The sequence below is a fragment of the Mycteria americana genome, chromosome 4 (genome assembly GCF_035582795.1).
Source record: "Mycteria americana isolate JAX WOST 10 ecotype Jacksonville Zoo and Gardens chromosome 4, USCA_MyAme_1.0, whole genome shotgun sequence".
NCBI lineage: Eukaryota > Metazoa > Chordata > Aves > Ciconiiformes > Ciconiidae > Mycteria > Mycteria americana.
In genome coordinates, this window is record NC_134368.1 from 28,323,092 (window position 1) to 28,349,084 (window position 25,993).

General features: G+C 41.7%; 1 protein-coding gene across 5 annotated transcripts in view; it reads right to left on the minus strand.

The window, feature by feature from the left end:
• The window catches only part of ATP8A1 (ATPase phospholipid transporting 8A1), a 125,152-nt gene extending 109,782 nt beyond the window's left edge, over window positions 1-15,370 (minus strand). For 4 of the 5 annotated variants that reach the window (XM_075499996.1, XM_075500000.1, XM_075499997.1 and 1 more), the window contains exons 1-4: window positions 15,100-15,370; window positions 4,691-4,805; window positions 2,748-2,847; window positions 74-172 (exon numbers count right to left, since the gene is read on the minus strand). In XM_075499996.1, coding sequence (XP_075356111.1) covers window positions 74-172; window positions 2,748-2,847; window positions 4,691-4,805; window positions 15,100-15,148 — 363 coding nt within the window. In that variant the 5' untranslated portion in view covers window positions 15,149-15,370. Of the gene's footprint in view, window positions 1-73; window positions 173-2,747; window positions 2,848-4,690; window positions 4,806-15,099 lie in introns of those variants that run through there. The other variant, XM_075499998.1, reaches the window with a different exon arrangement.
• Between the last annotated feature and the right edge of the window lie 10,623 nt (window positions 15,371-25,993).

The following is a 25,993-nucleotide window of genomic DNA, read 5'->3' on the forward strand; positions in this document are numbered from 1 at the left end:
TATTACAAAAATTGTTGAACAATCTATGAAAAATTTGAAAGCTATTTACAAAATATTGTTATTAAATACTTACAATATCCTCTATTATCTCCTTCACTGCAGCTACAGCTAAAATAAATAAGAGCGGGACCAATGTTGTGTAACGGCCTGTTGGCGATACATCTGGTATTTGCTATTAAAAAGAGAGAAAAAAATTGTTTGCATTGCTGGTTGAAAACATATTTTTAATACAAGAAGCAGTACTTTCTGTGCAAATACAGACAAGGCAACTGGATTCACTTTTTAGACATGGTGCTGATTATTTCTGAGAGAGGATTATTGTCTTCAATTCAAGAGAAGCTGATACAATAAAATATTTGCATTTTAAATACCATAGAACTCAGTGGAGTTACTTTCAGAGGTTTTAGCGTCTACAGAATACTCACCTTCCTTTTCTGTGTTTCAAATTAAATTAAAATACGTATTTATAAAATACAATTAATTTTTTCAGTTTAGATTTTTGTTAGAGTGGACACATGTCCACGGTTTTTTTACTTCCTTACAGTTTTAATCTCCAAGAGATATTTTGTAGCACACTAGTTATTAATTGACAAATTTCAAATAGCTGCTTTCCGCCAGACTATTGTAAGAAACCCACTTTTGCTATGCAGATACAGGCACAGATGGTGCAAGCAAATGTGTATGTAAAGTAAATGCTGAGAAGATGCACCTACTTATGTGATATACATGGATGGTTATCCATAATTATCTTTATATTGACTAGAGTTCTTAATGGCAACATTAATAGGTGAGAGGATTGCTGCCTTAGACTTATAATAGGCAATGCAGCCCATATGACTAGAATGAGATCTTTGCAAGAAAAGAGTATGCTAATAAGCAGTGCTTCAATGTGGTTAGAAGACATCCTCAATTTATCATGAAACGTTCTGAAAAACAGCCAATGTTATTTATGAATTATATACATTTCTTTTTGCTACCACCACATTCTGCTTCTGAAAGAAAATAGGATGTTTATGTACGTATACTATGTTTCTTGGAGTAAGACCAATATAGACCTTTTTTCCAGGTTAGTCCAGGCCACATTTTGCAAGCAATTAAATAGAAACCAGGCAGAAAAATTTACTGTTGGGCAAGTGCCTATGTGTTGGCTACAATGGAAAGGGATCTATCACTTCTCCAGCTATTCCCACACTTTCATTCCCCCCTATGTGTATGCCCAAACTCCCCCATTCCAATTACGCATTATTTTCCAGGCAACATATGAAAGCAAAAGGGGCACCAGCATGTACCCTGGTTCCATTACCTCATATTTTTCACTCCTGCCACTGTAGTCTCACCCATAGCCTGATAGGAGATGGTGGGCTTCTAAGTCCTAACGTTCCGCTTCCCAATGTTCCGCTTCCTAACGTTCCGAACACCTACCTGCCAGCTTCTCACCCAGTCATGCCAAGCCTCAAACAGCTTCTGAAACCCCACATTCTGCATCTGCTAGCTTGACACACACAGTGGTACCACAAGAAACGCTGCTGGACCACTGGATTAGCCTGAGATACCAGATGGGGTCAAAAGGCTGTTTATTTAGAAGCCACAGGTTTGCAGGCAGACAACCTAATGAAACCCTGAACTTCAGATTTTTTTTCCTCCTAGAAAACAGTGTAAGCTACCTGTGCAGATGTATCCTAAGAAACTGCTCCAAGCCCTCAAGATAGAAGCAAAGAAACCTGAATAAATACAGAGGAATCAACTTTCACTTGCTGAAACATTTGAAGTGAGGGAGGAAAAAGTACACGTGGTAGTGTACGTGCCATTATTTCAGTCATTCTTGTTTGGTATGTCAATTCCTAACACGATCTCCACAACAGACAAATCAACACATTCCAAAACATGCACTAGAAATTATGCAGAAAATGTACTTTTTATCAAATATGATTAAGAATACAGAACTAGACAATGGTAATTATCACTGCAGCTGCCCACAGTTCAATTTTCATTCATCATCAGCTATTGCATTCATAGAACAGTATACAAAAAAACATAATCTGCTTTATCAACTTGAACTACTGACAAATTAAAATATTCTGATATATCTGCAAAACATTATGTACTTCTCAGAAAGCTGGGTCAGGGATAGCCCTTTACAAACATACTGAGTGAAGCTACAGTGGCGGTATAGAAAAGACCGTGTGCTTTCTTCCTAATCAGCACAGTTAACCAGCTGGGATATGGGAAAAGGCTGCTACAGTACTGGACTCCACTGCTGTTTTTCTTCATCTAGGCTCAACTTCAATCCTTATCAGCTTCACTCTAAGAATAAATAATCGTTCTCTTCAGCTGCAATTCCTGCCCCTCAAAACAGACTACAGGATTAAAGTTAATAAAGTTCAGGTTTTTAGGCAGAACCCTCCATCATGAGAAATGCCAGCTACAGGTAACATTTTTCTGTGTATGCCAGATATTTTAAAATGGGATTTTCCTGTCACAACAGTCTTTTTCACCTGACAGTATTTCAGCTATACTTAACCTGTTTTACAGAAAAATCTTTGTGCGTATCGTGTTATCTCCAAGGAGTAAACAAACCACAAAATCAAGCATTTATTAAAGGTACATCTACACAATACAGCTATTCTGAGAGGCTAACTAGCTCAGAAAGAAGACACACCAACCTCAGTATCTCTGCAAAACATTGTCTATGGTATAAATGCTCTCTCAACAAGTTTCAAACATCAGCATCTTATCGTTGATCTTACCTGAAGTAATGCAATAAAAAGAAAAAATGCATTAGCAGCTCTTCTGAACTGTGAATAAAGGAACCTTGGCAGGAATGTGATTATGTTGTACTTTGCAGTGCTGAGAGAAAGAGACAAAAACATGCACTATTATTACAGTAGAAAAAATTCTTTAAATGTATTCTTTCCCTCTCAGTTACACAAGCTTTCAAATAGAACAGAACCTTTTGTGATTTCTCTGCTAGCAAACAGATTTGTTTTGGCTAAGAGAGAAACTGAAAGACTTCTACAGAGACAGTCCCGCAGGCATCCATGAAGTGGCTAACTCAGGGAAGTGCCCGCCGCCCACAGAAACTGTCGCGAGCTTCCATGTTGAGGCAAGAAGTTCCCTTGCCACCTCTGCCTGCTCTGTGGGAAGCAGTCAAGCCCTGCTGCCACACAGTTAAAGGCAATGAGGAGAGGGAAAAAAAAAAATAGAGAGAAGGTAGCAGTCAGGTGCTTGCCCCACCGTTGAGGGAGCAGGTAGGGCAGGCCCCAGGCCTGCAGCTCCTGGGCCCAGAGAAGTACCCTACCCCACAAGCCATGGCGTACGCTGGGCAGGTAACTCTGCCAAACGGCTCCAAAAATTCTTGGGGAAAGAGGTGTAACAGCCATAACGAGGAGGGTGCTAAATCAGGACTGAGGAGCTGTGGAGCTTCTGCGCTGGGTATGAGTTTGCACGATTCAATGCAAAAAACCCCAACAACAGGATCAAGTGAATTGGAATGGTGCATTTAAGAAATAATTAAAATAATAAAATCTATTAAAAGATAAAACCTTATATGCTTCATTGAATGGAAAGTTCACTTTTTTGTTTTAAACTGATAAATATTGGACGTTAAGTGCAGTTTTGCTAGGCTGGAAGAACAGAATACATCCTATCCCAGCGTAATAATCTCTGCTAAGCCATCATCACAAAATATTTGAGCTCCCAGCTCAAATCATCAGCCTTACATTCATTTAAGAACAAACTGCTACCATCTAAGGTCCTAAAACAGTAACAGTGAAAATAATCATGCCAAAAACTTACAAGCCAAAGACTTGTAAGGATATTTTAACCCCTTTTTAAGTTAACAATATTACTTTGACTTTGTGTAAAAGTCAATTTAAAGTGGGAACAAATGTATCCTGCTAAAAATCGTCTCCACGCTGTCAAGAAACAAAGCAAAAGACAGAAAAGACAAGGTGCATACACAAACAAAAAGCATTATAAAGTTTCTCAAGACCATGGAAAAACCTCACCACATTATTCTCCATGTCTATAAAATTTCTGCGTATTATCAAAGGTACCTTCAGAAACCACCCCTACTTGGGACAGAGATATCTTTGCCATTCATTTACTTCGAATTTTAACAACGGACCTGAGGATGTTATCAGATCTAAACATACATTACTTAGGAGTATTCAGTGTATTACTTAAAGTTCAACAGAAACAAACAAAACACCACAACATAAACTATCAGCAGAGTCCTAAAGCCTGAACTTGAAATTCAAAACTAGTTTCATAAGCAACCACAGCATCTTTGTAGCTGGCTGACTGAAAGAGACAAGAGTTTCCAAAGCACAAACAATGCCATGCTCAAGGAAGTATATCTGCATTGGCATCCAGAAATACGTTCAAAGATGAACTGAACTTCAGCTGAACTGAAAGCTGAAGAACAAATCCATACTCTAGGGACATGCAGATGGTGCAGGTGCTGATAAAGCATCCATACTGTCCCTGTTCTTAAAAATTCAGAAGGTCAGGTTTGTAATTGAAACAGTTCTGCTGTTCTCCTCATTTCACTTCATTCCCCCCCTCCAGAGTCTGAGAGGTCAGAGGAAGTGGCAGAAGTGCAATAAACAGAATCTTTTCTTCATTTCTGCTATGCAACAGGTAATGTTCTGAAACTAAATATGTATTTAAAAAAAACACTAGTTAATACCTGACATGATTATTGCAGAATTTGGTTAGCTGGGGCTGATTGATGAATATAGTTCTCAGTTCCTCTTGATCAGCTAGAGAAGTCTTCTCTGAAACATCATCTGTCTTCTCATAGCCTGTGAAAACACAGCATGGTTTTCCATATAAATAGGTTTATATACACACATACCCAAGATTCAAGGCACTTAGTAACCAACAAAGACACCCATTGTGAATGTGAACACAACTAAGTTGCATTTCTCACAAGAAATGATGATTTAAAAAACAAAAAAAGTATATAGTCAAGATGCTTTGTAAAGCTATGATAATGAATAACTGTAAAATCTACTGAATTCATGAGTACACTTAAATAGCCTGTGCTGCTTCATGGCAATATGAAATGAACTATTGTCTGTTGATGCATTTGAACCCGGAAGTGAGCATACAAAAAAAGAACAAAGAAAAAAAGGGGGGGGGGAACCCCAAACCCAGAAAAGGTCAGCTCATCCATCTCTCTCAGCTGAGTGATCTTGAGTTAAAAATCTGCAAAATTGCAGAAATGACTTCCAGCAGTGAGGTAAATAAATATTTAAAAAGGAAGACACCAAGAGAAACGTATTAACCCTAACATAAGAATAGGGCAAGAAGTTCAAGAATATACCAGTAATACCAGTAATTCTAAGCAACATGCAATGAAAAATATACTTAACTGATAAATAAGCATTAAAAACTCAGAAGATCTCTATATTGTATACAGATCACTCAACAGCTTCGACTTTTGCATGTAAAATTTAACATTGGTCATTGCCGAATTTAAAGGAAAGTCAAATATTTAAAGGGATATTTACTATAACCTTTATACAATTCATTCCATACTACTTAATCTGGTCTGCTGTGCCACATCTGCCCAATATACACATAACACGCTTTCCCCTTTGTGCTGCTTTTAAACTAGTGTTATACACACACACACACCTGTAGTAGTGTAAGAGCTTAGAGTTTGCAGAAGAACACATAAACAGGTAAATTTCTTATAAAAACTTTGTGAAAATGTAACCATTAATCTCAATGGCAGAAAAACAGTTCACCAAGAGGATGTCCAAACAATGAAATTAAATACAAAAAGCATGTGTCTAATATAGCTATCTTAAATCAAAATGACCAATTTCTATTTACTTGCACAAATCACCTGTTCTGAGAAATACTAACAGAAAATTAACGATCACAATTAAAACTAAGCAAACACAGAAAAGGAATGTAAGCTACCCTGCAGTGAGATCGATTATATTCTTCCAGTCCTCAGGAACACAACCCCCCCAGACCATCATGACCTTGCAAAGATAACTGAGAGTGGACTAACAGTGAGACCTGCCAGCTCCCTCTGCACTCATGAATGCATCTGATCACATCCCATGGACTCGTGTATGCCCAGTTTGTTTAAGTGTTCCCTAACCTGGTCCTCCTCCACCGAGGTAAGTCTTTCTTGCTTCAGACTTTCCAATTGGTTTCAGGAAACTGTGGTTCCTGAAGGCTGATCTTATCAGTAGAGACCAAAGTGGAGAAGGCACTATGTACTGCATCCTCTTCTGTGTCCTTTGTCTCCAGGTTCCCTGCCCCATTCGGCAGACAGGCCCACATTTCCCATAGTCATCTTCTTCCTGCTGTTACATCTGAAGGAGAACAAGAAGGGCTTCTACAAGCCCCTCACCGGATTAAACCCCACGTGGGCTTTGGCTTTGCTCACTAACCCCATCCCTCTATGCTCCTCTCCAGCCACCCATCCCTGCTTTCACGTCTTGTACATTCCCTTTTTACACTTGAGTTTTGTCAGGGGCTCCTTGTTAATTCATGCAGTCCTACTGCCACCTTTGCTTGATCTCTTGCTCATTGCGATGGACCAATCTTGAGCTGGAAGGACGTGATCCTTGGAAGCCAAGGCCACCAAGCGTTTGTTGGTTAATGGGATATCATTCCTTCACCTGCTCAAATTTTCTGCATGACACTTGCCAGAGTATTCCTAGAGAAGTGACAGCAATATGTTCTTCATTTTGTGTGTGCTTAACTTGAAATGGTATTATTACACTTACTGATATTCCCAGCACCTGCCTCCACTAGTCAGTGAAAGCTGAGCTTTGTGTATATTCTTCTATAAACTATGAGGAATCTTGTACCAACCTGCATCACGACTTTCATCTGTAAAAGGGGATACCAATAAATTCTTCTCTCTCAAGACTTTTCCCTAGTGTTTTGTCAACCGTTCAGCCATTACACTGATGACCAACAGGCCTAAGCAGTCTATTAAGGCTGGAGCTTGTAAAGTAAACACAGGTATGGCATAAATCAATCACCAAAAAGTTTTAAGATGGTAATAGTAATCTGTGTGTGTACAGCTGCTTGTTAAATAAGCACTGTTCATTCTGTATGCCAAATGAGAAAGGTACATAGAAAAAAAACTATGTTAGAATGCAACTGAATACATCAGAATGTATATGCATGTCAAGGATAATTAAGGCTGTACATGAAAACTTAAAAGCTTATTTCTAGCATGTTCTGTAAATCCTTACAAACAGGTTATGCAAAATCCAAGTCATCCTACAGTCTACTGGCCCACTACATAGCCTCTTATCTATTATATCCAGAACATATATTTCAGATACTACCTTGCAAGGTCAAGTCACCACACACTGTGCAAAGACTCAGGAGAAACTAGTAATTTCATGCCATTTGCCATTTAGAATTCACAGATTCCACTACTATGCAGGAAATCCCCACTACTACATTCCACTGCAATTTCTCTGTTTCTTTCCTTCCAACACCCCCAATGAAAGGCACACATCCAACACACTTCTATTCAAACTTCAGAAGACCCTTCAGAGGAAGGACAGGCAGCCTGACAGACTGGGCTCACCTGAACAAGCGTCCATACAATACTCCTCAACTCAAGGAACCTCACGGGCGCATGTAGCAGACTAAGCGTGCCATTTCCTATTCTTGTTATTACCTCTCCTTGGAGTGACAACCATCATACAACTAGCTATGCACAACATCCAGCACACAACTCCCTAAACATATATCCCTATAACACAACTGGTACATCTTTAAGAAGACTAGGTTTTCAGTCAAGCCACAGGTGCACATCCAATCACATATTTATACCTGACTGAGCCCAAATTCATCACATGGCGAGCACACCTTCATTCCAGGTATAGGACATTTACTTTCCAGCTGCTTGATGAAGAAGCAAACACGAAATATGGCTCCTGTGAGAGCACTTGGGTGGAAAAGTTGGAAACTACTGTGTCAAAAGTACCAACGTAGCCTGACTAAGTTCAGGAAATAAAGGAAGAGTTTGCACATTTGTGGAAGGTACTACTTAAATTTCAAAGCATTCATTTAAAAACTTATGCCAGTATAAGCCTTGCATACTGACACTGACAGAGTTAAAGCGAATGTTAGCAGGCATTAAACACTATATATTACCCATTTGTTAAAAAGACTGCCAAACTATAGACATTTATTTTCATATATCAGTATTACCGCATTTATTTGTTCTCCTTTAATCAAGATGACAGCAAAAAGGTGCTGAGGAGCTTCATAAACATTCACCACCCACTTCTTTCTACCTTGAATTAACTTTTTTCAATTTTTCACTTAAAAAACAATCTTAGGAGTTAAGTTCTGAGCCTCACACATAGCCCTCTCTACTCTGCAACTTCAGTAAAACCAGCTCTCCTGCCCTAGGTGCATTATACTACCCTGAAAGCTTTAAAGGTTACACATGTCCCATCACCTCCTTGCCTAAACTTGAGAATACATTCATTAGAGTACACAAACTAGACTGATACACAAAGCTCAGTATCAAGGAGATACAATTTTTCTTCCCTGTTTATGTGTTTGTCTATATGAGTATATAAGTACACAAAAATATCTAAAAACTCATGCATTACTGAACTTATTACATCATCTAAAGTGGTAAATATGCTTAATCTAAATGACTAAAGTGTTTTCCAAGCAACAAGAGACACAAAATGCTCTTTGAAATGCTCCACTTTCATATAAGATTATCAGAGTGTAAAAAAGACATGAAATTTTAACTCAGCATTTGATATAGTGCTTCTACACCCTACCCTCCCATGGTGCCATTTCTTTAAATGTGCATATACCACCCTTTGCAACACCACCATTACATCTTGCTTGCATCACCTACCCGAGAACTTCAGTCAAGAGTCAGCACACCTGACTTTCAGCTCCTCTGCAGCTCTGCAGCTATCCTGGTTAGCTAATAGATGCCTAATGCCTGGTCAGAAATCGGGCACGCTCTTCTTGCCAGGTAGCTGCTGATTTTCAGAACTGCCCAAGGACAAAGAGAACTCTCTGCTGCACAGCTGCAAGGCAAGCCAAAGCTCAAGCATCACGTCTGGGCTCTCAGTATGCCAAATGTCTTCAGGGACACTATACCACCCTGGCCTGCATGCGAGACAGGCCTACCCTGCAACAGTTTTGTTTGGTTTTTGAGGTCAATATATTATGTTTTGTAAGTGAAGTTTTCCACTAATTCACAGAATCACAGAATCATATAGGTTGGAAAAGACCTTTAAGATCATCAAGTCCAACCGTAAACCTAACACTGCCAAGACCACCACTAAACCATGTCCCTAAGCACCTCATCCAAACGTCCTTTAAATACCTCCAAGGATGGCAACTCAACCACTTCCCTGGGCAGCCTGTTCCAATGCTTGATAACCCTTTCAGTGAAGAATTCGTCAGATACAGAACCGTATGTTCATAGGTACCACATTGAGCGTGACTGGGAGTTTTCCCACACAATGCATTCACTAGAATTGCAAATAAAAATTATCTATTGCATTCCCAGGGTTTGTTTGTATTCCACATCTTCAGAAAACTATCATAAAGCATTTCCAATTTCTGCCATGTCTCGCCCACACTCATCTAGCATAGATTAAATCATCAAAAGCTTTATTTAATTACAGTCATTTTTTCAAATACGACCTGCAAGGAAATCTTCACTATATTTTATTTATATAAGGAGAGTAAAGAATTTGACAACAACTGGTTGGTACTCAAATGGCCTAAAATAATGCCAGGAACTAAAATTAAAAAGGGATATTCTTTTCAACAAGGAAGGATCTTAAAGTTACAGTAGCTCATACGTTCACTTGAAATGCCTACCAATCTACAGTCAAGAGGACAGAAATAAAGGCTGCAGATTTGTCTCATTATTACAATTCCTGATGGAGTCTGGCACCTTACAGGAAATCACATCTAAGACGTGTATCAATTCAACTATTCACTTTCAAATATGAAGTACGACATCTATCAAACTACACTCTCACACCTGAGCTTAACTGTATTATGTCACCCCCCAATTTTTAAGAGCTACCTTTCTATGAAATTTTAAAAACCCAAACTATAAGCTAGAGCTTAACTGCTGACTAACCTCACATTTCAGTGTAGCAGGTCTACCTAAAAGCTCACCACTTTGCAAGAAAGCTACTAAGTGCTATATTTCTTCCTCCAGAAGTGAGGATCCATTGGCATCAAACCAATTGTATGAACTCAGCCTATTAATCAAATAAGCAGAGGCTGGCCTGTCATTTTCCCACTGCAAGAGTGGGAAAAGGCAAGAAGAAATTGGAAACAGAACTGCTGTTAATTCTGAAAATATGGAGCCTGGGTATTTACTTCCCAGGGTACAAGCTGTACCTGAAAAAAAAATTCATAGCAAAATGTGTGCTTTGCATAGAATATATGTTTTCAGTTTTGCCAGCAAAAATAACATCTTCAACAACAACAAAGCCCAAATAAATAAATAACCAATGAAACAAACAAAAAAAGCCCCCAAACAACCAACCTGAGCTTTCTCCAACAAAAGAAGCCACTGAAGACCATATTTTGCTTCCAACAATGAATTTGGAAGAAGCAACTCTGTTCCAACTCACAATATTTGCAGGGACTCTTCCTAAACCAGTTTTCATAATAAAGTTTCTAAATTAGTAGAACAACAACAAAAAATTCTAAAGAGTAAAAACTGTCCAAATATTTTCCATACATCCAAATTTTCCTTTGGGTAGGGTAGTTTAACAGTTTCAGCTTTCATTCCTTAAACCAGTCTCATTTTCATTACAAGAAATGGACAAAGGTAAATACAGATAGACTGTAACATGGAAAGAAAGAGAGGAAAGAAAACCCTCACTCAAATCACCAGAAGGATTTTAATTCACTTCCCTTAACCATTAAAAATTTTGGTTTTATTCTCAAAGTACAGCATTCAAAAGCTTTGAAAGCTGGCGCTGTAGCCAAGAAGCTCTTACATGAGTAAGTCTGCTAGCTCATATTCCTGAAGAACGCAGCACAGTTTGAAGAGGGTATCATTATGAAAAAGAAGGTGCCTTCAGATTTATTTGTTGCAATGCCGTGACAGACGTTTGATGACAGAACAGGCACTGGGAACCTGACCCATCAGTTTGTCCTTCTGGGGAGTCAGAGCACAGAAGGGAATTGCAATGACCTGCTTGAACCTGCTGGTACCGCTGAGATGGCCAAGCCTGTGCTAGAAGTAGATCAAGTTTTGTCCCATTGTGAAACACTGGGATCTCAACATAGTCTGCAAAACAGACTTGACAGAAAAAAAAAAAAATCGGACACACGTGACTATAATGAGCACTACATCTGGTAAAATGGTATATAGTCCTATAGTCCATGAGTAGAAACACCTAAGGATGTATTAGGCATTACAAAAACAGACGGTATGCTGAAGACAATCTGATGGCTACTACAGAACTTCAAAACACTTTCCCTCTTCATACAAAAGTCATGTCATCTTGCACAAGTTCAGCTCCACCTAGTTTTCATACAGGCATTTACCTCCACTAGTATGAAGAACTAGTTATTACCTACTGTTGTTGGCAGACAACACCACGGCACCTCAAATTTCTACGCTCTCTCAACAACCTAATCAGTTCACTGAACTCCACCAATACACGGAGGAAAAGCATTAATGCTTCAGTCTTCAGAGAATCCTAGTAAGAACTGCCAACCACAACTGCACTCTCCCAGAGTCTCTCAAAAGAAATAAAATGCTTTGAATGATTCCATTTCATATTATTTAATATATGCATATATTAACTGTGCATATATATAGCTAAAATAACCGCAGTTAATTACTATATTTAATAAAGCTAGATATAGCCTACACTACTCAAAGATTCCCCACGTGTTTTGCAACTGCAGAATATGTGACACTGATGATATTTCCACAGCACCAAATGTCTGAAGCCCAGGTACAGTTCTGAATTAAAGTTCCTGGTGGTGAAAACACATGTAGCGATTTCATAAATTTGTTTAGGAGGGCCAGATCTTCCATGCCTTGAGCCAGACTTTATTGATACACATACCACTTTAGAACTGCAGCGTTTCCTAGGCTTATGGTGACCTGCAGGTGTTGTTCTTTGCAACAGTGATAACAGGCACAAAAATCTATTAAAAAAGGTCATAAACTTGCCTGATTATCTTTCATCAGCCATGAAGAACACAAGAACCTGCAGAGGTTTGGAAGAATGCCACAAAAATAGTAGTTCCTTTATAACCAAATTCTTTTCTCTATGCAGGTAACATTGTCGTACACACGTTAAAACACCTACACTTTTTATTTTGTAATAATTTATAGACTGTAGTGTCAATTCTTCTGTGCAACTGTCAGCCAGTTCTTGTGAATGATACATGTGTGCATCGTTCTGACAGTTCTGACTTAGTTTATTTCATCTGAGCACAACAGTTGATTTTCTCTAATAACAGTATTACTATCTCTTCATGTCAGAGAGCTTAGTTGTGACATGATGTCAAGACCTGATAAGATAGCTCATGATCCAGCCTGATAAGGTAGCTCATGATCCATGGAAAAGGTCTCTGAAGCAGAAATTAGTTGCTGCAGTGACAGAAGAGTAAAATAAGGTTTTAGCCCCAAAGATACAATACAAAAATTCTAGAGCAAGGGAAGTAATAGTAAGCTTGCCTATCAGATTCCCACAAGTCTTAGGCTACTCTAAGGAATGGTCCATGCCATGACAGAACTTATGGAAGCTGCTGTTTGTGATTACAGTATTACCAGAGACTTCCAAAGAACACCCAGGGACCCTGTCAATAACAAGAATTTCTTACTCTGCACTGTAGGTAAGACTTTGGTGGAGGTCTCTGAAGGCAACCTTACCATCACTTTGCACAGTGCTCACCTAAGAGCCTCCTGTGATGGCCAGAGCTAGGGTTTTACAGTTCCTTTATGTCACTATCAAATGCTAGGTATAAGACCTACATTGCAGAACTATGGAGTTCTCTTTTTTAGAAAATAGTAACATTTACTTACAAAGAACTGTTTAGAAACACCAGCCACACAGTCCAAACGCATGGACTAACTAGACCTGGAAGCCATTTATCTCAAAAAGAAAAAAGGAAGCAAGAGACTCATTGACATTGGTTTCATTGTGAATGAACTGAGTATAAATAAATTGAACTGAACATAAATAAAATGAACTAGTAAGCATCACATTAATCTAAGATTAAGAAAACAGTAACAGTTTTTAAGTTATATATAGTGGAGTATGAGTCAATAACTCCACTGCTATAATGAAAAACTACCACGTCATTTCCCAAAAGTTAAGTTTCTTTTAAGAAGTTTCATACTTATTTTCAGTCCTAAAGAAAGTATTTTTGAGAAGGCTCTTAAACCTGTATTCAACTGTTTTACAGTCATCCAACCTTGAACAGTATTCGAATAAGCTAGACTTTTTTTTTCCCTTTTACTGCATCTGCACATCTTACATAGACATTTACCTTTAGGGAACACCACATTTGTCATTTAATAATCGTTAAGATTCCTGTAATTAGATCCTTTTAAAGAGAGCATCAATTTTCCCAATTTATTTGTGCTAAGCTTGCAGTGAAAACCAACTGTCTGGAAAAGAATGACTGGAAAATAACTGAAATTAAGCACTGAAAATCTGGATGTTTAACTAGTACCATTATATGCATCTACTAATCACTGTGGGTACAGCAGCACAGCTGCTCTGGTTGTAAATGCATTTCAAAAGTGTCCCTGGAAAGATGTACCTTCTTCCTTTCTTCTTAGGAAGATGCATTCTTCTATTTCTTGGCCAGCTAACATTTCCTAGGTAGAGGCAGAGCCAGACTTCCTACAAACCTCCTTTTGGGGGAGGAAGGCAGAAACAGAAAAGAACATCAAGGTAACAGCCAACTTCCAATCTATCTTTCTTCATGCTCCTCTTAGCACACACACACAAAAAATCCTTTGTTTGGAGGAAGGAAGAAAGATACAGGGAGAGAGTTTCTACCTCCCTATAGAGCCAAACAGAGCCAAAAAATAATCAACCTGATGTGGTGGTTTAAGTGCAAAAACTTTCAGACAAAGGGCTAAAACCTGCATACCTGCGTCATTACAGGGACGTTGCTATCATTACCTACAGAAACTGAAAATCATGAGCTGTCCCAATACACTGCTGCCTTGGTATCAGTGATTTCAAATCTTACTTTTGCATGCAATAAATATTATATTAAGATAATTTAATTGCAGTGATTATAATAATAATTACAATAATAATTACAAGGCAGTTCTGGGCACGTTGTTATCTGAAGGCAAACAATCCTAACCCTTAGTTAGGCATGAAACATCAGCACGGTCTGAAGCTTTCATGCATGTTCCCTGTATCAGAAAGGTTTATTTCTGATGATCGGTATACACTTGCATACGGCATATGACAGGCATGCCGACTTACTCCTGGGACGAATACCCCAGGCCGAATATCCCAGGCCATGAGCCGCCGCTGCCTCTCCCCCCCGCCGCTCGGGGCCGGCGGGCCGTGCAGCCCGACACACCGGGGAAAAGAAAACAACCCCTCGCCCTGAAACGCTGCCACCGCTGACGCGCAAACCGCTGCCCGGGGGCTCACCGCCGCCGGCAGACAACGGGCAGCCATGAAGACGAGACCGCCCGGAGAACACCACCACCACCGCTCACGCCCCAGCGCCGGGGTCGATGCCCGGCCGCGGCAAGCGCCCGCCGCCGCAGCCTGGGAGACGCGGGGGGCCCCGTCCGGCGCTCAGGTGCGCGGCGGCGGGAGAAAGGCGATGCGAGGACCTCCTCCCCCACCTCCCCTCCGGGGTCGGGAAGCGGGCGGCGGGCACGCCGCGACCGGAGGCCGCGGTGAGGGGCGGCGCGGCGGGCGGCGTTGCAGCAGCCGGCGCGACACCGGCTCGCGCCGCCTCGTCTCCCCGCCGCCCCCTCCCGGCCAGGCGGCGCAGACCCCGCCGCGGCGCTGCACCGGAGGGTCGCGGAGCGCCGGCCGGGCTCCCCCGTCCCTCCCTGCGGCCGGGGAGAGGCGGGTGCCGGGCGGCACTTACCCTCTGCGCGGGAGCGGATCTCGGACACCGTTTTCTGCACCGCCGGCATCGCTGCCGGGCGGGGGGCGGTGGCGCGGCCGCCTCCGCCCGCGCGCCCTGCACCTGTCGCACGCCGGAGCGCGCCCCGCGCCGCAGCGAGGCCCGGGGCGAGGGCGGCGGGTCCCGGCAGCGACGGCGGCGGCTCCTGGCAGCGGCGGCGGGTCCCGGCGGCAGCGGCGGCTCCTCCGGCAGCCCGAGGCGGCAGGCTCGCGCCCCGGCTGCGCCTCCCTCCGCTCGCAACTGACAGCCGGGGCGCCAGCCCTCCGCGCTCGCCTGCCCCCTCCGGAACCTACCAACTCCGCCTCCCCCCCCGCCTCCTCGTCCCGCGGCGTCCCGCCGCCATCTCCCGCCTCAGCGGGCTCAGGCTTGCCGGGCCGCTGCGCCTAACCGGGCACCGGCACTACGGGCGGTTTCGGTCCCGCTTCTGGAGGGAGCGAAGGGTTTCCGATGTCCGCCCCCCCCGGTGACGCGAGGGGAATGGAACGCGCCGAGCCCTGGGCCTCTGCCCGGCACTAGGGGCGGGCGGGGGAGCCCCGGGGAAGGTCGGCCGGTGTCCCCCTTCCTGGCAGCCGGCGCGGGCAGGGGCCCGTGTCCGGGGCGGCGGAGCTCAGCCTCGGCGGGGCGGGAAGCGGTGGGGGCCAGGCGGGGCGAGGTGGGCTGTTGAGGGCGGCGATCCTCGGGCGCAGGCTTGCCGGGGCCGCGCGGCTGGCGCAGCCCGGCGGCCTGGGCAGGGAAGGTCAGGGGGTGGAGGGCAGCAGGCCAGGCGGGGGAGCCTGCGGAGCTGCGCGGCCTTGTTTATCTGCAGAGGGGACTCCTTCTGTCCTTCGGTCTCTTATGCGGCTTAGCGAGGTGTGAATGAAGCGAAGGGCGCGGTGGGGGGCGGGAGGCGTTCATCCGGAGGGGGAGTCTGCAACGTTGCTCTAAAGCCCAAGTTCAGGCGGGGGGAGGCTCGGTGCCGCTCACCGACAGGCAGCTTTCAAACTGTCGCCCAGCTTTTTATTTTTAATCTCTCATAAATAAGAGTGCCGCAGTTTGACAGCCCTGAGTCAGTGTGAATCCAAGCTCTCCTGTGTGGGCTGGTGGAAAGGAGGTCCCAGCTGCAGATGCCTCAGGCTGAAGCAGCAGCGGCAATTTTACTTCTAGACTGTTAAGGTGACACTTGGGCGACTGCAACAGGCTGAGAAATGTGTCTCTGGCATGTTGTCCCTATGTCTCAGTAAAAAACGGCCAGTAAAAACAGGATTAAGAAGAAAATAGGAAAGGTAATAGGTTTTGGAGCTGTAGGTCTCCTTGGCATAATTATGTTTTGCATCCATTTCAGTCAGGCATAAAGCATACTGACTGCCTAGAGGATGATGGAAGTTATGAAATAGAATAAAGCTACTGTTGTTCCAGGAATCTTGAGAGGATTTGAAGCTGACATGTCCGCTAAAGGCCAACATTGCATTCTCCAGAAAGTACATGATACAGTCAGATTACAGATGTGGGATTGCTGCTGATTTCTTTACAGAGCATACATACATGCTATGAGAAAATAAGATTGTCTTTCTTAACAGCAACAGAGTCAGTCTTTTTTTTTATATAAAATTGTATAAATTTAATCTGTGTAAATCGATCAAGCACCACTTTGTTCATGGAGAAAAGTGAACCAAGAATTTGTTTTTCTTAAATGCTGAGCTCAGGTACCAGGACAGAGGAATACTTTGCTTCACAGAAGACTGCATTGGGAAATAAATGCAGCTTTTTTTTTTCAAGCCATGGGCCAGAAAACTTGCTGGAGACTCCAAAAGAGAATGCTCTTCTGCATCATCCTATGCAGCAATCTGTGTGGATTGTTTGTGGTTTTGTTTTTGTTGGGGGGTTTTTTGCTGAACCAGAAACAAAGGTTGTAGGAAGATCTCTGTTCATGCTTTTTTACTGGAAAAACAAAATGCCTGGAGAGAACATGCACTGCTCATCCAGTTTTAAGAAATACTCAGTGTAGGTCATAGTCGGCCGTGGGCAGAGGCTTGGCTGATGCAAGCTACTTTCTGTAAGAAACAGCTTTTAGTTTTCTGTTGAGATTCCACTGAAGCCTGACTGAAGCAGTCACTTAGGAGACTCAACATATATATAACCCTCCCAGCATAAATAGGGCACTTTTGTGAAAAAGGATCTTGTGTGTGTGGTTTTTTGCAATTCACAACTGCCACACTATTGTTAAAAGGCTGCAACCAGACTGTGAAACTCACTGTAAATTTATATACATGACAGTCAGCATGCTTTTTCCCCAAAATCACTGCAATGCTGGTGACAAATAGGATTGTCACTTAAATCCACTTTTAAATCCCATTTTATATGTAAACATTTTTTTGGCTGTAAGATCCCTGGCAAGTGGCGCTTATTACTGATACCTTTGAGTAACTGGAAATTTACCCACTTGAGTACAGAAGATACTAAAACAACGCTGCTAAGTGCTCACTCACATTTGTGAATGGTTACTTTACAAAAAAGGCCACTATCCACATCACAAAATAGCACAGCAACAAAATTAGTAGCTTTATTCTTGGTATACTTTCGTGTACTCTGAGTTACTGTGAATGCTTAATGTACCTATTTTTTTTAAGAAAAAGCCTTTTTTTGAATTTATAGTATGAATAATATTTGAAAAAATAAGGAATAAGGCTCTATTGAATCTTACCATTACTTAAGGAATTCTCCAGTTTTCCAGGTTTTATTCAACAAAGCCTCAATGCTAAGCTAAACACATTTAACTGTTTAATTACACAACTCACAGTTCACCCAGATGTGGGAAACTGAACCGCTGTATTTCGTAACAGTCTCCATCCACTTGCAATATTATTCCAGGAGAAGCCGAGTAGCCTCTATCCTTTCTCCCTTCCCCCCACAAGATCTGTTGGCACAACCAACTGCCCCTTGTATTTCTTTGGAAAGCGAGTATATGAGCTCCATCCCTTCTTCTATGGTAAATATAGCTTGTGTCACTCAAGCAGTTTCCGTCTCCACACACCACCATTCTTGTTTTGATAGAAACAGGTCAGAAAAGGCTTCTGCAGCTTTTTAAGCTGAGAGTATGCTCTATATTTAAGGAATCCAGTGTTTGTTTCTGGGTCATCACTTGTTTGGAATGTGCACGACAGGGCTGCAAAACAGAAGCAAGCCAGTCAGCTTTCCAGCAAAGGTGTCAATTAAACTGTATGCCTATATTATGCTTTAAAGATTAGATGACACTCTAGACTGAGCTTCCTCTTTGATTTCAATGTGTATTTTGAAATATGTTGAAGCTCTGGTGTAACCCATAGCAATTTATTAGCATTAATTTATTAGCAGACACTACCTTTTGGCACAAAAGAGGACAGAAACCTTGTTTTTTAAATATATGCAGAAAAATTGCATATCCACAGAGAAGAACAAGTTATTTCAGATGGACAAAAAGCCTTGCAATGACAGCTGAAATGTTGAGCTAGTAAAAGAAAATTGTGAAAGGCCTTGATTACAAGTCTATTCGTATGTCAAAAATATTACATATACTACTTTATAGTTTTATGGATTAGACTGAGCTATGATGAGGCAGTCTTATCTCACCAGTTAATCTCTAATGGCCTTCAGTGGTATGGACTACTTAAGCCAACTGAAATCTGTTCTCGCAAATGGTATAAACACTAATTTTATTAGAACTTAAAGATAGAAATTTCCATTTTTTATGACATACCAACTGTTCACTGTAGTAGCCTCCCAGAGTAAGAAATATTCTCTTTAAAATGAATGCATGTATAAATAGGGAAAATGAGGTCTGCAGGCTTGAAGTTTTCACAAACTTGACATGTATAAAAATTTAATCTAGGTTTTTCCTGTAATGCTATTAATGTATATGAAGTGGTGCAGTTTTCCTTTGTGATACACTGTCAGAAAACAGGTGGCCAGGTTTCATACAATAGTAGAAGGGAAAATTAATACTGTAACTGCTGTTTCTTTTGCAGAGTTGTCTGGAAAGGATTTCTGGCATATGCCTTTTTCCGCTTTGTAAGATATTGCAGCAACTGGAGGCTGTGCAATTAATCTCAAACTCTCATAATGTTTTAAGCTACCTTTGTAGTTTAATATATAAAATACTCCCATAGCATGGGAAGTTTCTAATGAAATTTTATAAATAGCTACATCTAAAATTTAAAATGGTACAGGGAAGCAACCATTTTAGCTCAGATGAGTCTATAATTTGCTTATCAGCTAGGAGACTATGTATGGTATTGCTGAGGACTAAACCAGTGCTGCACTCAAAGGAGCAAAAGCACATTCTTGCTTTCTTTACCCTCTTTGACCCTCTGAAAGAATAACACTTGCAGGCTTTGTGTACTGATTTTTTAGAACCATTGTGTGTATGTCTAAGCATAAGCTTCTCCTATCTGTTCTTTAAGCAGATCAGATAAAGGGCTTTGAAATTCTACCTGAAACCATTAAAATGGTGAAAAGATGTTTTATTTATGAAATTATATGTTAACTCATTGTTATTTTCTAAACTTTGAAATCTCTTATGTTAAGGTTGTTTAACCTTCTCAGATAAATATATCTCCAAAGCAAGTTTATTTAAATTATTTGACTTTTCTTTGCTGATATTTCAAGTACTCCCAGTGAAATTCCTGACAGTTCTCTGTGTGGTTTAACAGAAAAGAACAAATCTTTTGTTTGCCCAAATGTGACATCAGATACATCAACTAGCTTATACTCTGTAAGCCAGAAAAGTCTATCCAATGTTCACATGTACTTATCAATATCTCACTGCAAGATATGAAGAATTATTTGTCTTCGACTTGCTGTTGTTTATGTAATGATGCTTTGCCCTTAACTGTTTTGTACCCCATCCCTCTGGCTTAAAAATAGATCACCTGTGGAAACAGGCTGTGAAGTTTTCATTATAGAATGTGTTTGATCCGTACAAGCCAGTGTAAATTTATATTGTGTTTATCCTTTATGATTATGAAAGACAAAACTTCTCCTTCCCTGAGGCAAGACATGTTAATAAAAGAAACCTCAAACACCTGAAGTGGATATTTAGACATACAGAACATACCACAAAACACATCAGATAATTCAACCTCTAGGCTGATTTACAGAAACCTGTGAAGGCATTCTGGTTAGTTTCTCACTCAGCTGCTGTAGCAGTGCCTGAGTGCATAAACAAAGCATAGGAAAGCAAAGACAAACAGAAACAAAGCAGATTCAGAGTGTAACAAATAGAGGCTACATCTATATATCCTTTTCTTTGTAGACCCAGCTCTATACCTGAGCCTAAATGTCCTTTACTGAAATTTCCTTTATACACTGTTAGAATCACATTCAGGGCACTGGAGGAAAAAGACTTAAGGATACGTAATTCCATAGCATAGACCCAGACTCAGAGTTGCTCGCAATCGAAATCTGCAAGGACAAGTTCTCTGGTGTGCATCCTGTTACACCTTGTGGCAGCATCCAACGGCCCACATCAAGCATGCTAGTTTCTGAAAAGACAGGATCTCACATGCTAAAAGGAACTGTGGTAGCTGGAAGCAGCCAACCTACAGATGTCCACAATGGTGCAATGCAGTTACGGTCAGTTCCTGGTCTGTTTTGTAGCTTGGTCTTGGAAAGATAGTACAGATACCATTAAATGTGCCATCAGGAACATTCCTTCTGGTCAGCAAAAGTGAATGTATCAGTACTTCTTCAAATCCACCTCATTATCCTTTTCTGAGAAGAAGGTGGGCGTCATGGGCATCATGTATTTTCTTTTTACATGTGGAGAGAAAGGAAGTTAATCTTTATCTTTTCTCCAAATAGGCTTTCCCATAACTTGACTTGCATGCAAGAATGATGGGATGGATATAGAGAGAGAAGCTATGTGAGAAGAGGTCCTTGGGGACCTCTGCTGTCTTGATTGTGCCATATGCTTCTATAGGAGTTGTCACACATGACTTTCAAATTCCTAATTTTGGAAGTTTTCTTTTATCTTTTGAGCAGATTTTAGGGTAACTTTATGACAGCAAGAGATGCATGTTTGGGGTTTGCATGTTTATTTGTACTATTACCTTTACAGGAGTGTGAAAAAGTGAGATACCGATATTGTCTTCCTGAGTCTGCCAAGGGACCTGTTGTGTGACCTTGGATAAGCACTTCCTGGCTGCTTTAATTCCATTTCTTTGCAATTTGAGATGTTTGCTGGAAAGTTTCTCTCTTGATACTCATTTGAGTAGTGCCAGCCCCACTACAGTGGGGGCCTGGCCTCAGTAATGGTGCTAACAACAGTGCTTAGCTTTTTACAGGAGGTGTTCAATACCATGCAAGACTGGGCTGAAATGACCATCGTCTTGGGCTTCCATGGTCTTAAGTAGTGGATATAGGTCCACAGTAGAGACAGTTTCTTACAGGATTGCCAGTACCTAGCTGCTGTACCCGTAGGACCTTGTTGCTACAACAGGATAAACAGGAAGAGCGAAGTCATACAAAAGCAGGCAGCTAAAGGAGAACATGAAAGTCCAGGTCTGTGTGTGATGTCTTGACAGTCACTCACAGCTGTAGAAAATGTGAAGAGGAAGAACATCATGCCTAAAATAAAAACTCTGCCAGAAAACAAGGCAAAGGTTTGATCTCTTGCCAGACAACTTGGTGTTCACAGTGGGTTCAAGACTATCGTAGCATTCTGCAGGCATCTCTTGATGTTTGTGAAGCTGCAACAAACACACAAGCACCCATTGCTCAGCAGACAGAAACCAAAACCGTTGCGCTCATAGTTTCAGTGTAATATTGTGACGAGCAGATCTGTCACATAAGGAAATTGGCACAGGAGCAAGCAGTGTTGGCACATAAAGAAAATGGATCAGGAAGGGCATGGCCAACCAGATGGCCTCTTTGTGGCTAATCACACGCTTATGCAAATCCTAGGTTAAAACCACAGAACAGAAACAAAATGCAGATGTTTCTTATTACATTGGTTTCTTCTGTGAGGGTAAACTCTGTAAGAAAATGCTAAAAGCGTAATGACAAGTGGTGTACACAGGTCTTAATTATACAGCATGACCATTTAATCCGGCTGCTCAGTGATTACTTTCACTTTAAGGAAGTGGTGCAAATTTAGGTGATACGGCTTTACATTGATAGCAATAGTATAATTTGCTGCTGCTTTCCTCCATTTTATGCTGGCTTTAACACTTTCAATTTTAAAGACGTTATGACACTGTAAACCTGGAATAACTGGATGGTGAACAAGGCCCCTGAAGTTTAAATTTAAAAGCTGCAGATACTTTTCTGATAGCATTGTTAAAATACTCACGTCCAATTAGATACCTGTTTCTGGGAGAACAAGGAGGGAGAATAGGGAGAACCTCTGTCAAAATAAATGCTTTCAGTGTTCCAGGCAGTCAGTTACAAAAAGCACTTATAAGAGATTTAAATATCTATCGATATAGCTACCACCAGGGGCTACAGTAGCAGGAATATTCAAATGGTAGTAAAGAGAAGGAAATCATAAACCAAAAATGCATCATCAATCTGAAGTCCACCCGAAGCAGAACAGATTCTGTTAAACAAAGCAATATAGTGCATGAGTCAGCTCCATGTTTTGAAGAGAGCAAGCAGGTGTCACTCTGTAGTAGAAGGGCAGTACAACGTGCACTATTATCCTGCAGCGTGGCAGATTTGAGCTTGGAAACAGATCTCCGTGCCTTCTTGTCTCTCCCTGATTTCACTGCACCCAAATATCAGGAAGCCTTTTAGGAGAGAGAAAACTGTGCGGTGGGGGACTCCTACGTTAAATCTTAACTCATTATTTAGTTGAGAAACTGCAGAGCCTTTGCAGAGGTGGAGGTGATCTACCTGATCGTCAGAGGAACGCTTTATGACATTGCTCAGAAGAAAATGAAAATAAAGTCAACTGAAACTGGGCGAGTCATGACTCTGAAAATCTGAGCTTGCAGATTCTCAGCGCAGTCAGCGTTTGGCAGCCAAATCTCTGAAGGTTACACAGTTTGCTGGATATATTCTGTCCCAGGACTACAGGGAGAGAGCAGGATTCCCTTCTGTAATAGCTTTTCCCAGTGTCTTCCTCGGTATCAGGAGGGCCATTACTAGACTAACATTCAGCCAAGAAAAAATTCCTGTGCTTTTCAGTGTCACTTCTGGAGACAGAAGGATGAAGTGTGATTGCAACATCGAGGTCTGGAGTCAGGAAATAGTTGCGGGTAGGGAAGACAGGAGAAAGGGAACATTGTACAAGTCAAAGGAAGAGAAGTCTGGCCTGGGAGTTAAAACAATGGATAAAGTGTCTTTAGCTACCAAAGTACACCTCTTCTAGGACATCAAGAAGCTCATGCTTTCTACAGACTCATGGACAAATGTCTGGTGTTTGACACTGGGGTGGGTGCTTGTCCCAGTCCTTGGTTAAGAGTCTCAGCTCTTGGACTGTTTGGGTAATAAGCAGATGTCTAACAACTCTGGCAACAGGTAAGTTTTGAAACTCGTGACTGTCGGGATACTTATGGAGTTTATTGCATGCTTGAGCAAGTGATTCCAGGAGGATGTTAATCTATCTGTAAGACTTTGACAACTGTCATGGGCTTACCCATGGCCACACGCTTTGAGGTGCTCCAGCATGCCCTCATGCACAGCCACTGATGCTTCAAGGTGTACCTGCTGCAGCATGGACATACCCACAGCCACAGATGCTTCGAGGTGCACCTTCTCCAGTGTGGACTTATCCTTGGGCCACAATCCCTTCAGAGGTATACCTGCTGTGGTACAGACATAACCATGGCCACAGTGCCCTCGAGATGTACCTGCTTTGGTGTGGACTAGTCCACGGCCACAGATGCTTTGGGGTGTCCTGCTTCTGTGTGGACTCCCCCACAGGTCACAGTCCCTTTGACTCGAGTTCACACTGGAGTTCCAACCTGTCCAGTACAGCAGCACAGAGACAGCAGTGGTGCCCTGGCCATCTGCCAGCCCAGGCACATTGCCATTGCTGTTATCAAAATGTTCCCAGGCGCAGCAGAGTAAGATGATCAGCAGTACAGCAGCACGGCAAGCAGCAAAAGCACAAAGCAGCCACTAACGAGCACTAGACTCTAATATACAGTAAGGCAAGCAAGCCTATGGCAAGCACAGAAGCCTGCCAATTAATACCTGAACAGCAATAACAGCTATAAATTCAATCATCTAGCACATTCCAATCAAACCTATCGTTATCTTGAACCCTTTGAGGCCCATGTTGGGTGCCAAAAATTACTGTCGTGGTGTAACTCCAGCTGGCAACTAAGCACCACACAGCCGCTCACTCCCCCCCCGTAGATGGGGGAGAGAATCAGAAGGGTAAAAGTGAGAAAACTCGAGGGTTGAGATAAAGACAGTTTAATAGGGAAAGCAAAAGCCACGCACGCAAGCAAAGCAAAACAAGGAGTTCATTCACTGCTTCCCATGGGCAGGCAGGTGTTCAGCCATCTCCAGGAAAGCAGGGCTCCATCACGCGTAACGCTTACTTGGGAAGACAAACGCCATCACTCCGAATGTCCCCCTCTTCCTTCTTCTTCCCCAGCTTTATACACTGAGCATGACACCATATGGTATGGAATAGCCCTTTGGTCAGCTGGGGTCAGCTGTCCCGGCTGTGCCCCCTCCCAACTTCTTGTGCACCTGGCAGAGTATGGGAAGCTGAAAAGTCCTTGATTCAGTACAAGCACTGCTTAGCAACAACTAAAACATCTCTGTATTATCAACACTGTTTTCAGCACAAATCCAAAACAGTCCCATACTAGCTACTATAAAGAAAATTAACTCTATCCCAGCCAAAACCAGCACAACAACAAAGACATCTGATGGTTTACATTTAAATCTGATAGTCTTAATGAAAAGTGAAAATAACCTGCATGATGGATTTTTTTTCTTTGGTTCTAGAACGCCTTTAAAAGTATAGGAGGTTTCACTGTAAAGGTTACAGAGCCAGTTTGTCACGTTAGAAGTCACAGCATTTGGGCTGCCCATTGAACCTTACAGGCTTTAACACGCGCATGAAACACTGCCTTGTTTAGACTTTGATCACAAACCACTTTTCCCGAGTTCCCAAATAAGTTTCGTTTTCATACTGCTTTTGTGAAAACTTTATTTTGACATCTTCCACATCCTTCAGTACAAAGAAAAGCTCAGAAAGAAATCCTAGATAGGCTGGACATGACTGTCATTTTTGCTGTTGACCTTAGGAGTGCAAGGATACCGCCCAGATTTTTTTCGGTAGTTTTAAAACCATCACGTTACTATCCAGTCAGTAAAATACAAACCAAAAACGTGCTTCTGAATAAAAAGCACAGTCCCAAATAATATTATGATATAAATCAGTATTATTCTGCAATGATCTGACCTATTGCGTTATCCATTTTCTTTCTGTCCTCTCTGGAGCAAGGTAGTGTGGGACAATTAAAAAAAGATGAAGGGCAGAAAGGCATTCTCATGTAATCTTTAAAAGAATGTTATTACTACATGAAGAACATAATTATGTATAGCCTATGTTGGATGTACATGACATGGTATTTTACTTTCTGATACAGTAAAGTCTGTCTGCAGCATTGATTTAGCTCTGCAGTATCACAGTGAAGAGACTACTCAGAAGACTACTGAGATAGAAAGGCAGCCACAACACATTTAAAAAAGACGATTCTGACGTATTTTGTTTCAGGAGCTTTTGAACAGCCAATGTAAGGAACTAAAACATCCCACTTACGGTTTAACAGTACCCATTTGTTTGTGCACACTGGATCTAGTGTATACCTAGTTGCCCAGAGGTAATATTTACCATTATAGAACAACATTATTTTGATCTGTCTATTTCTTTGATAGA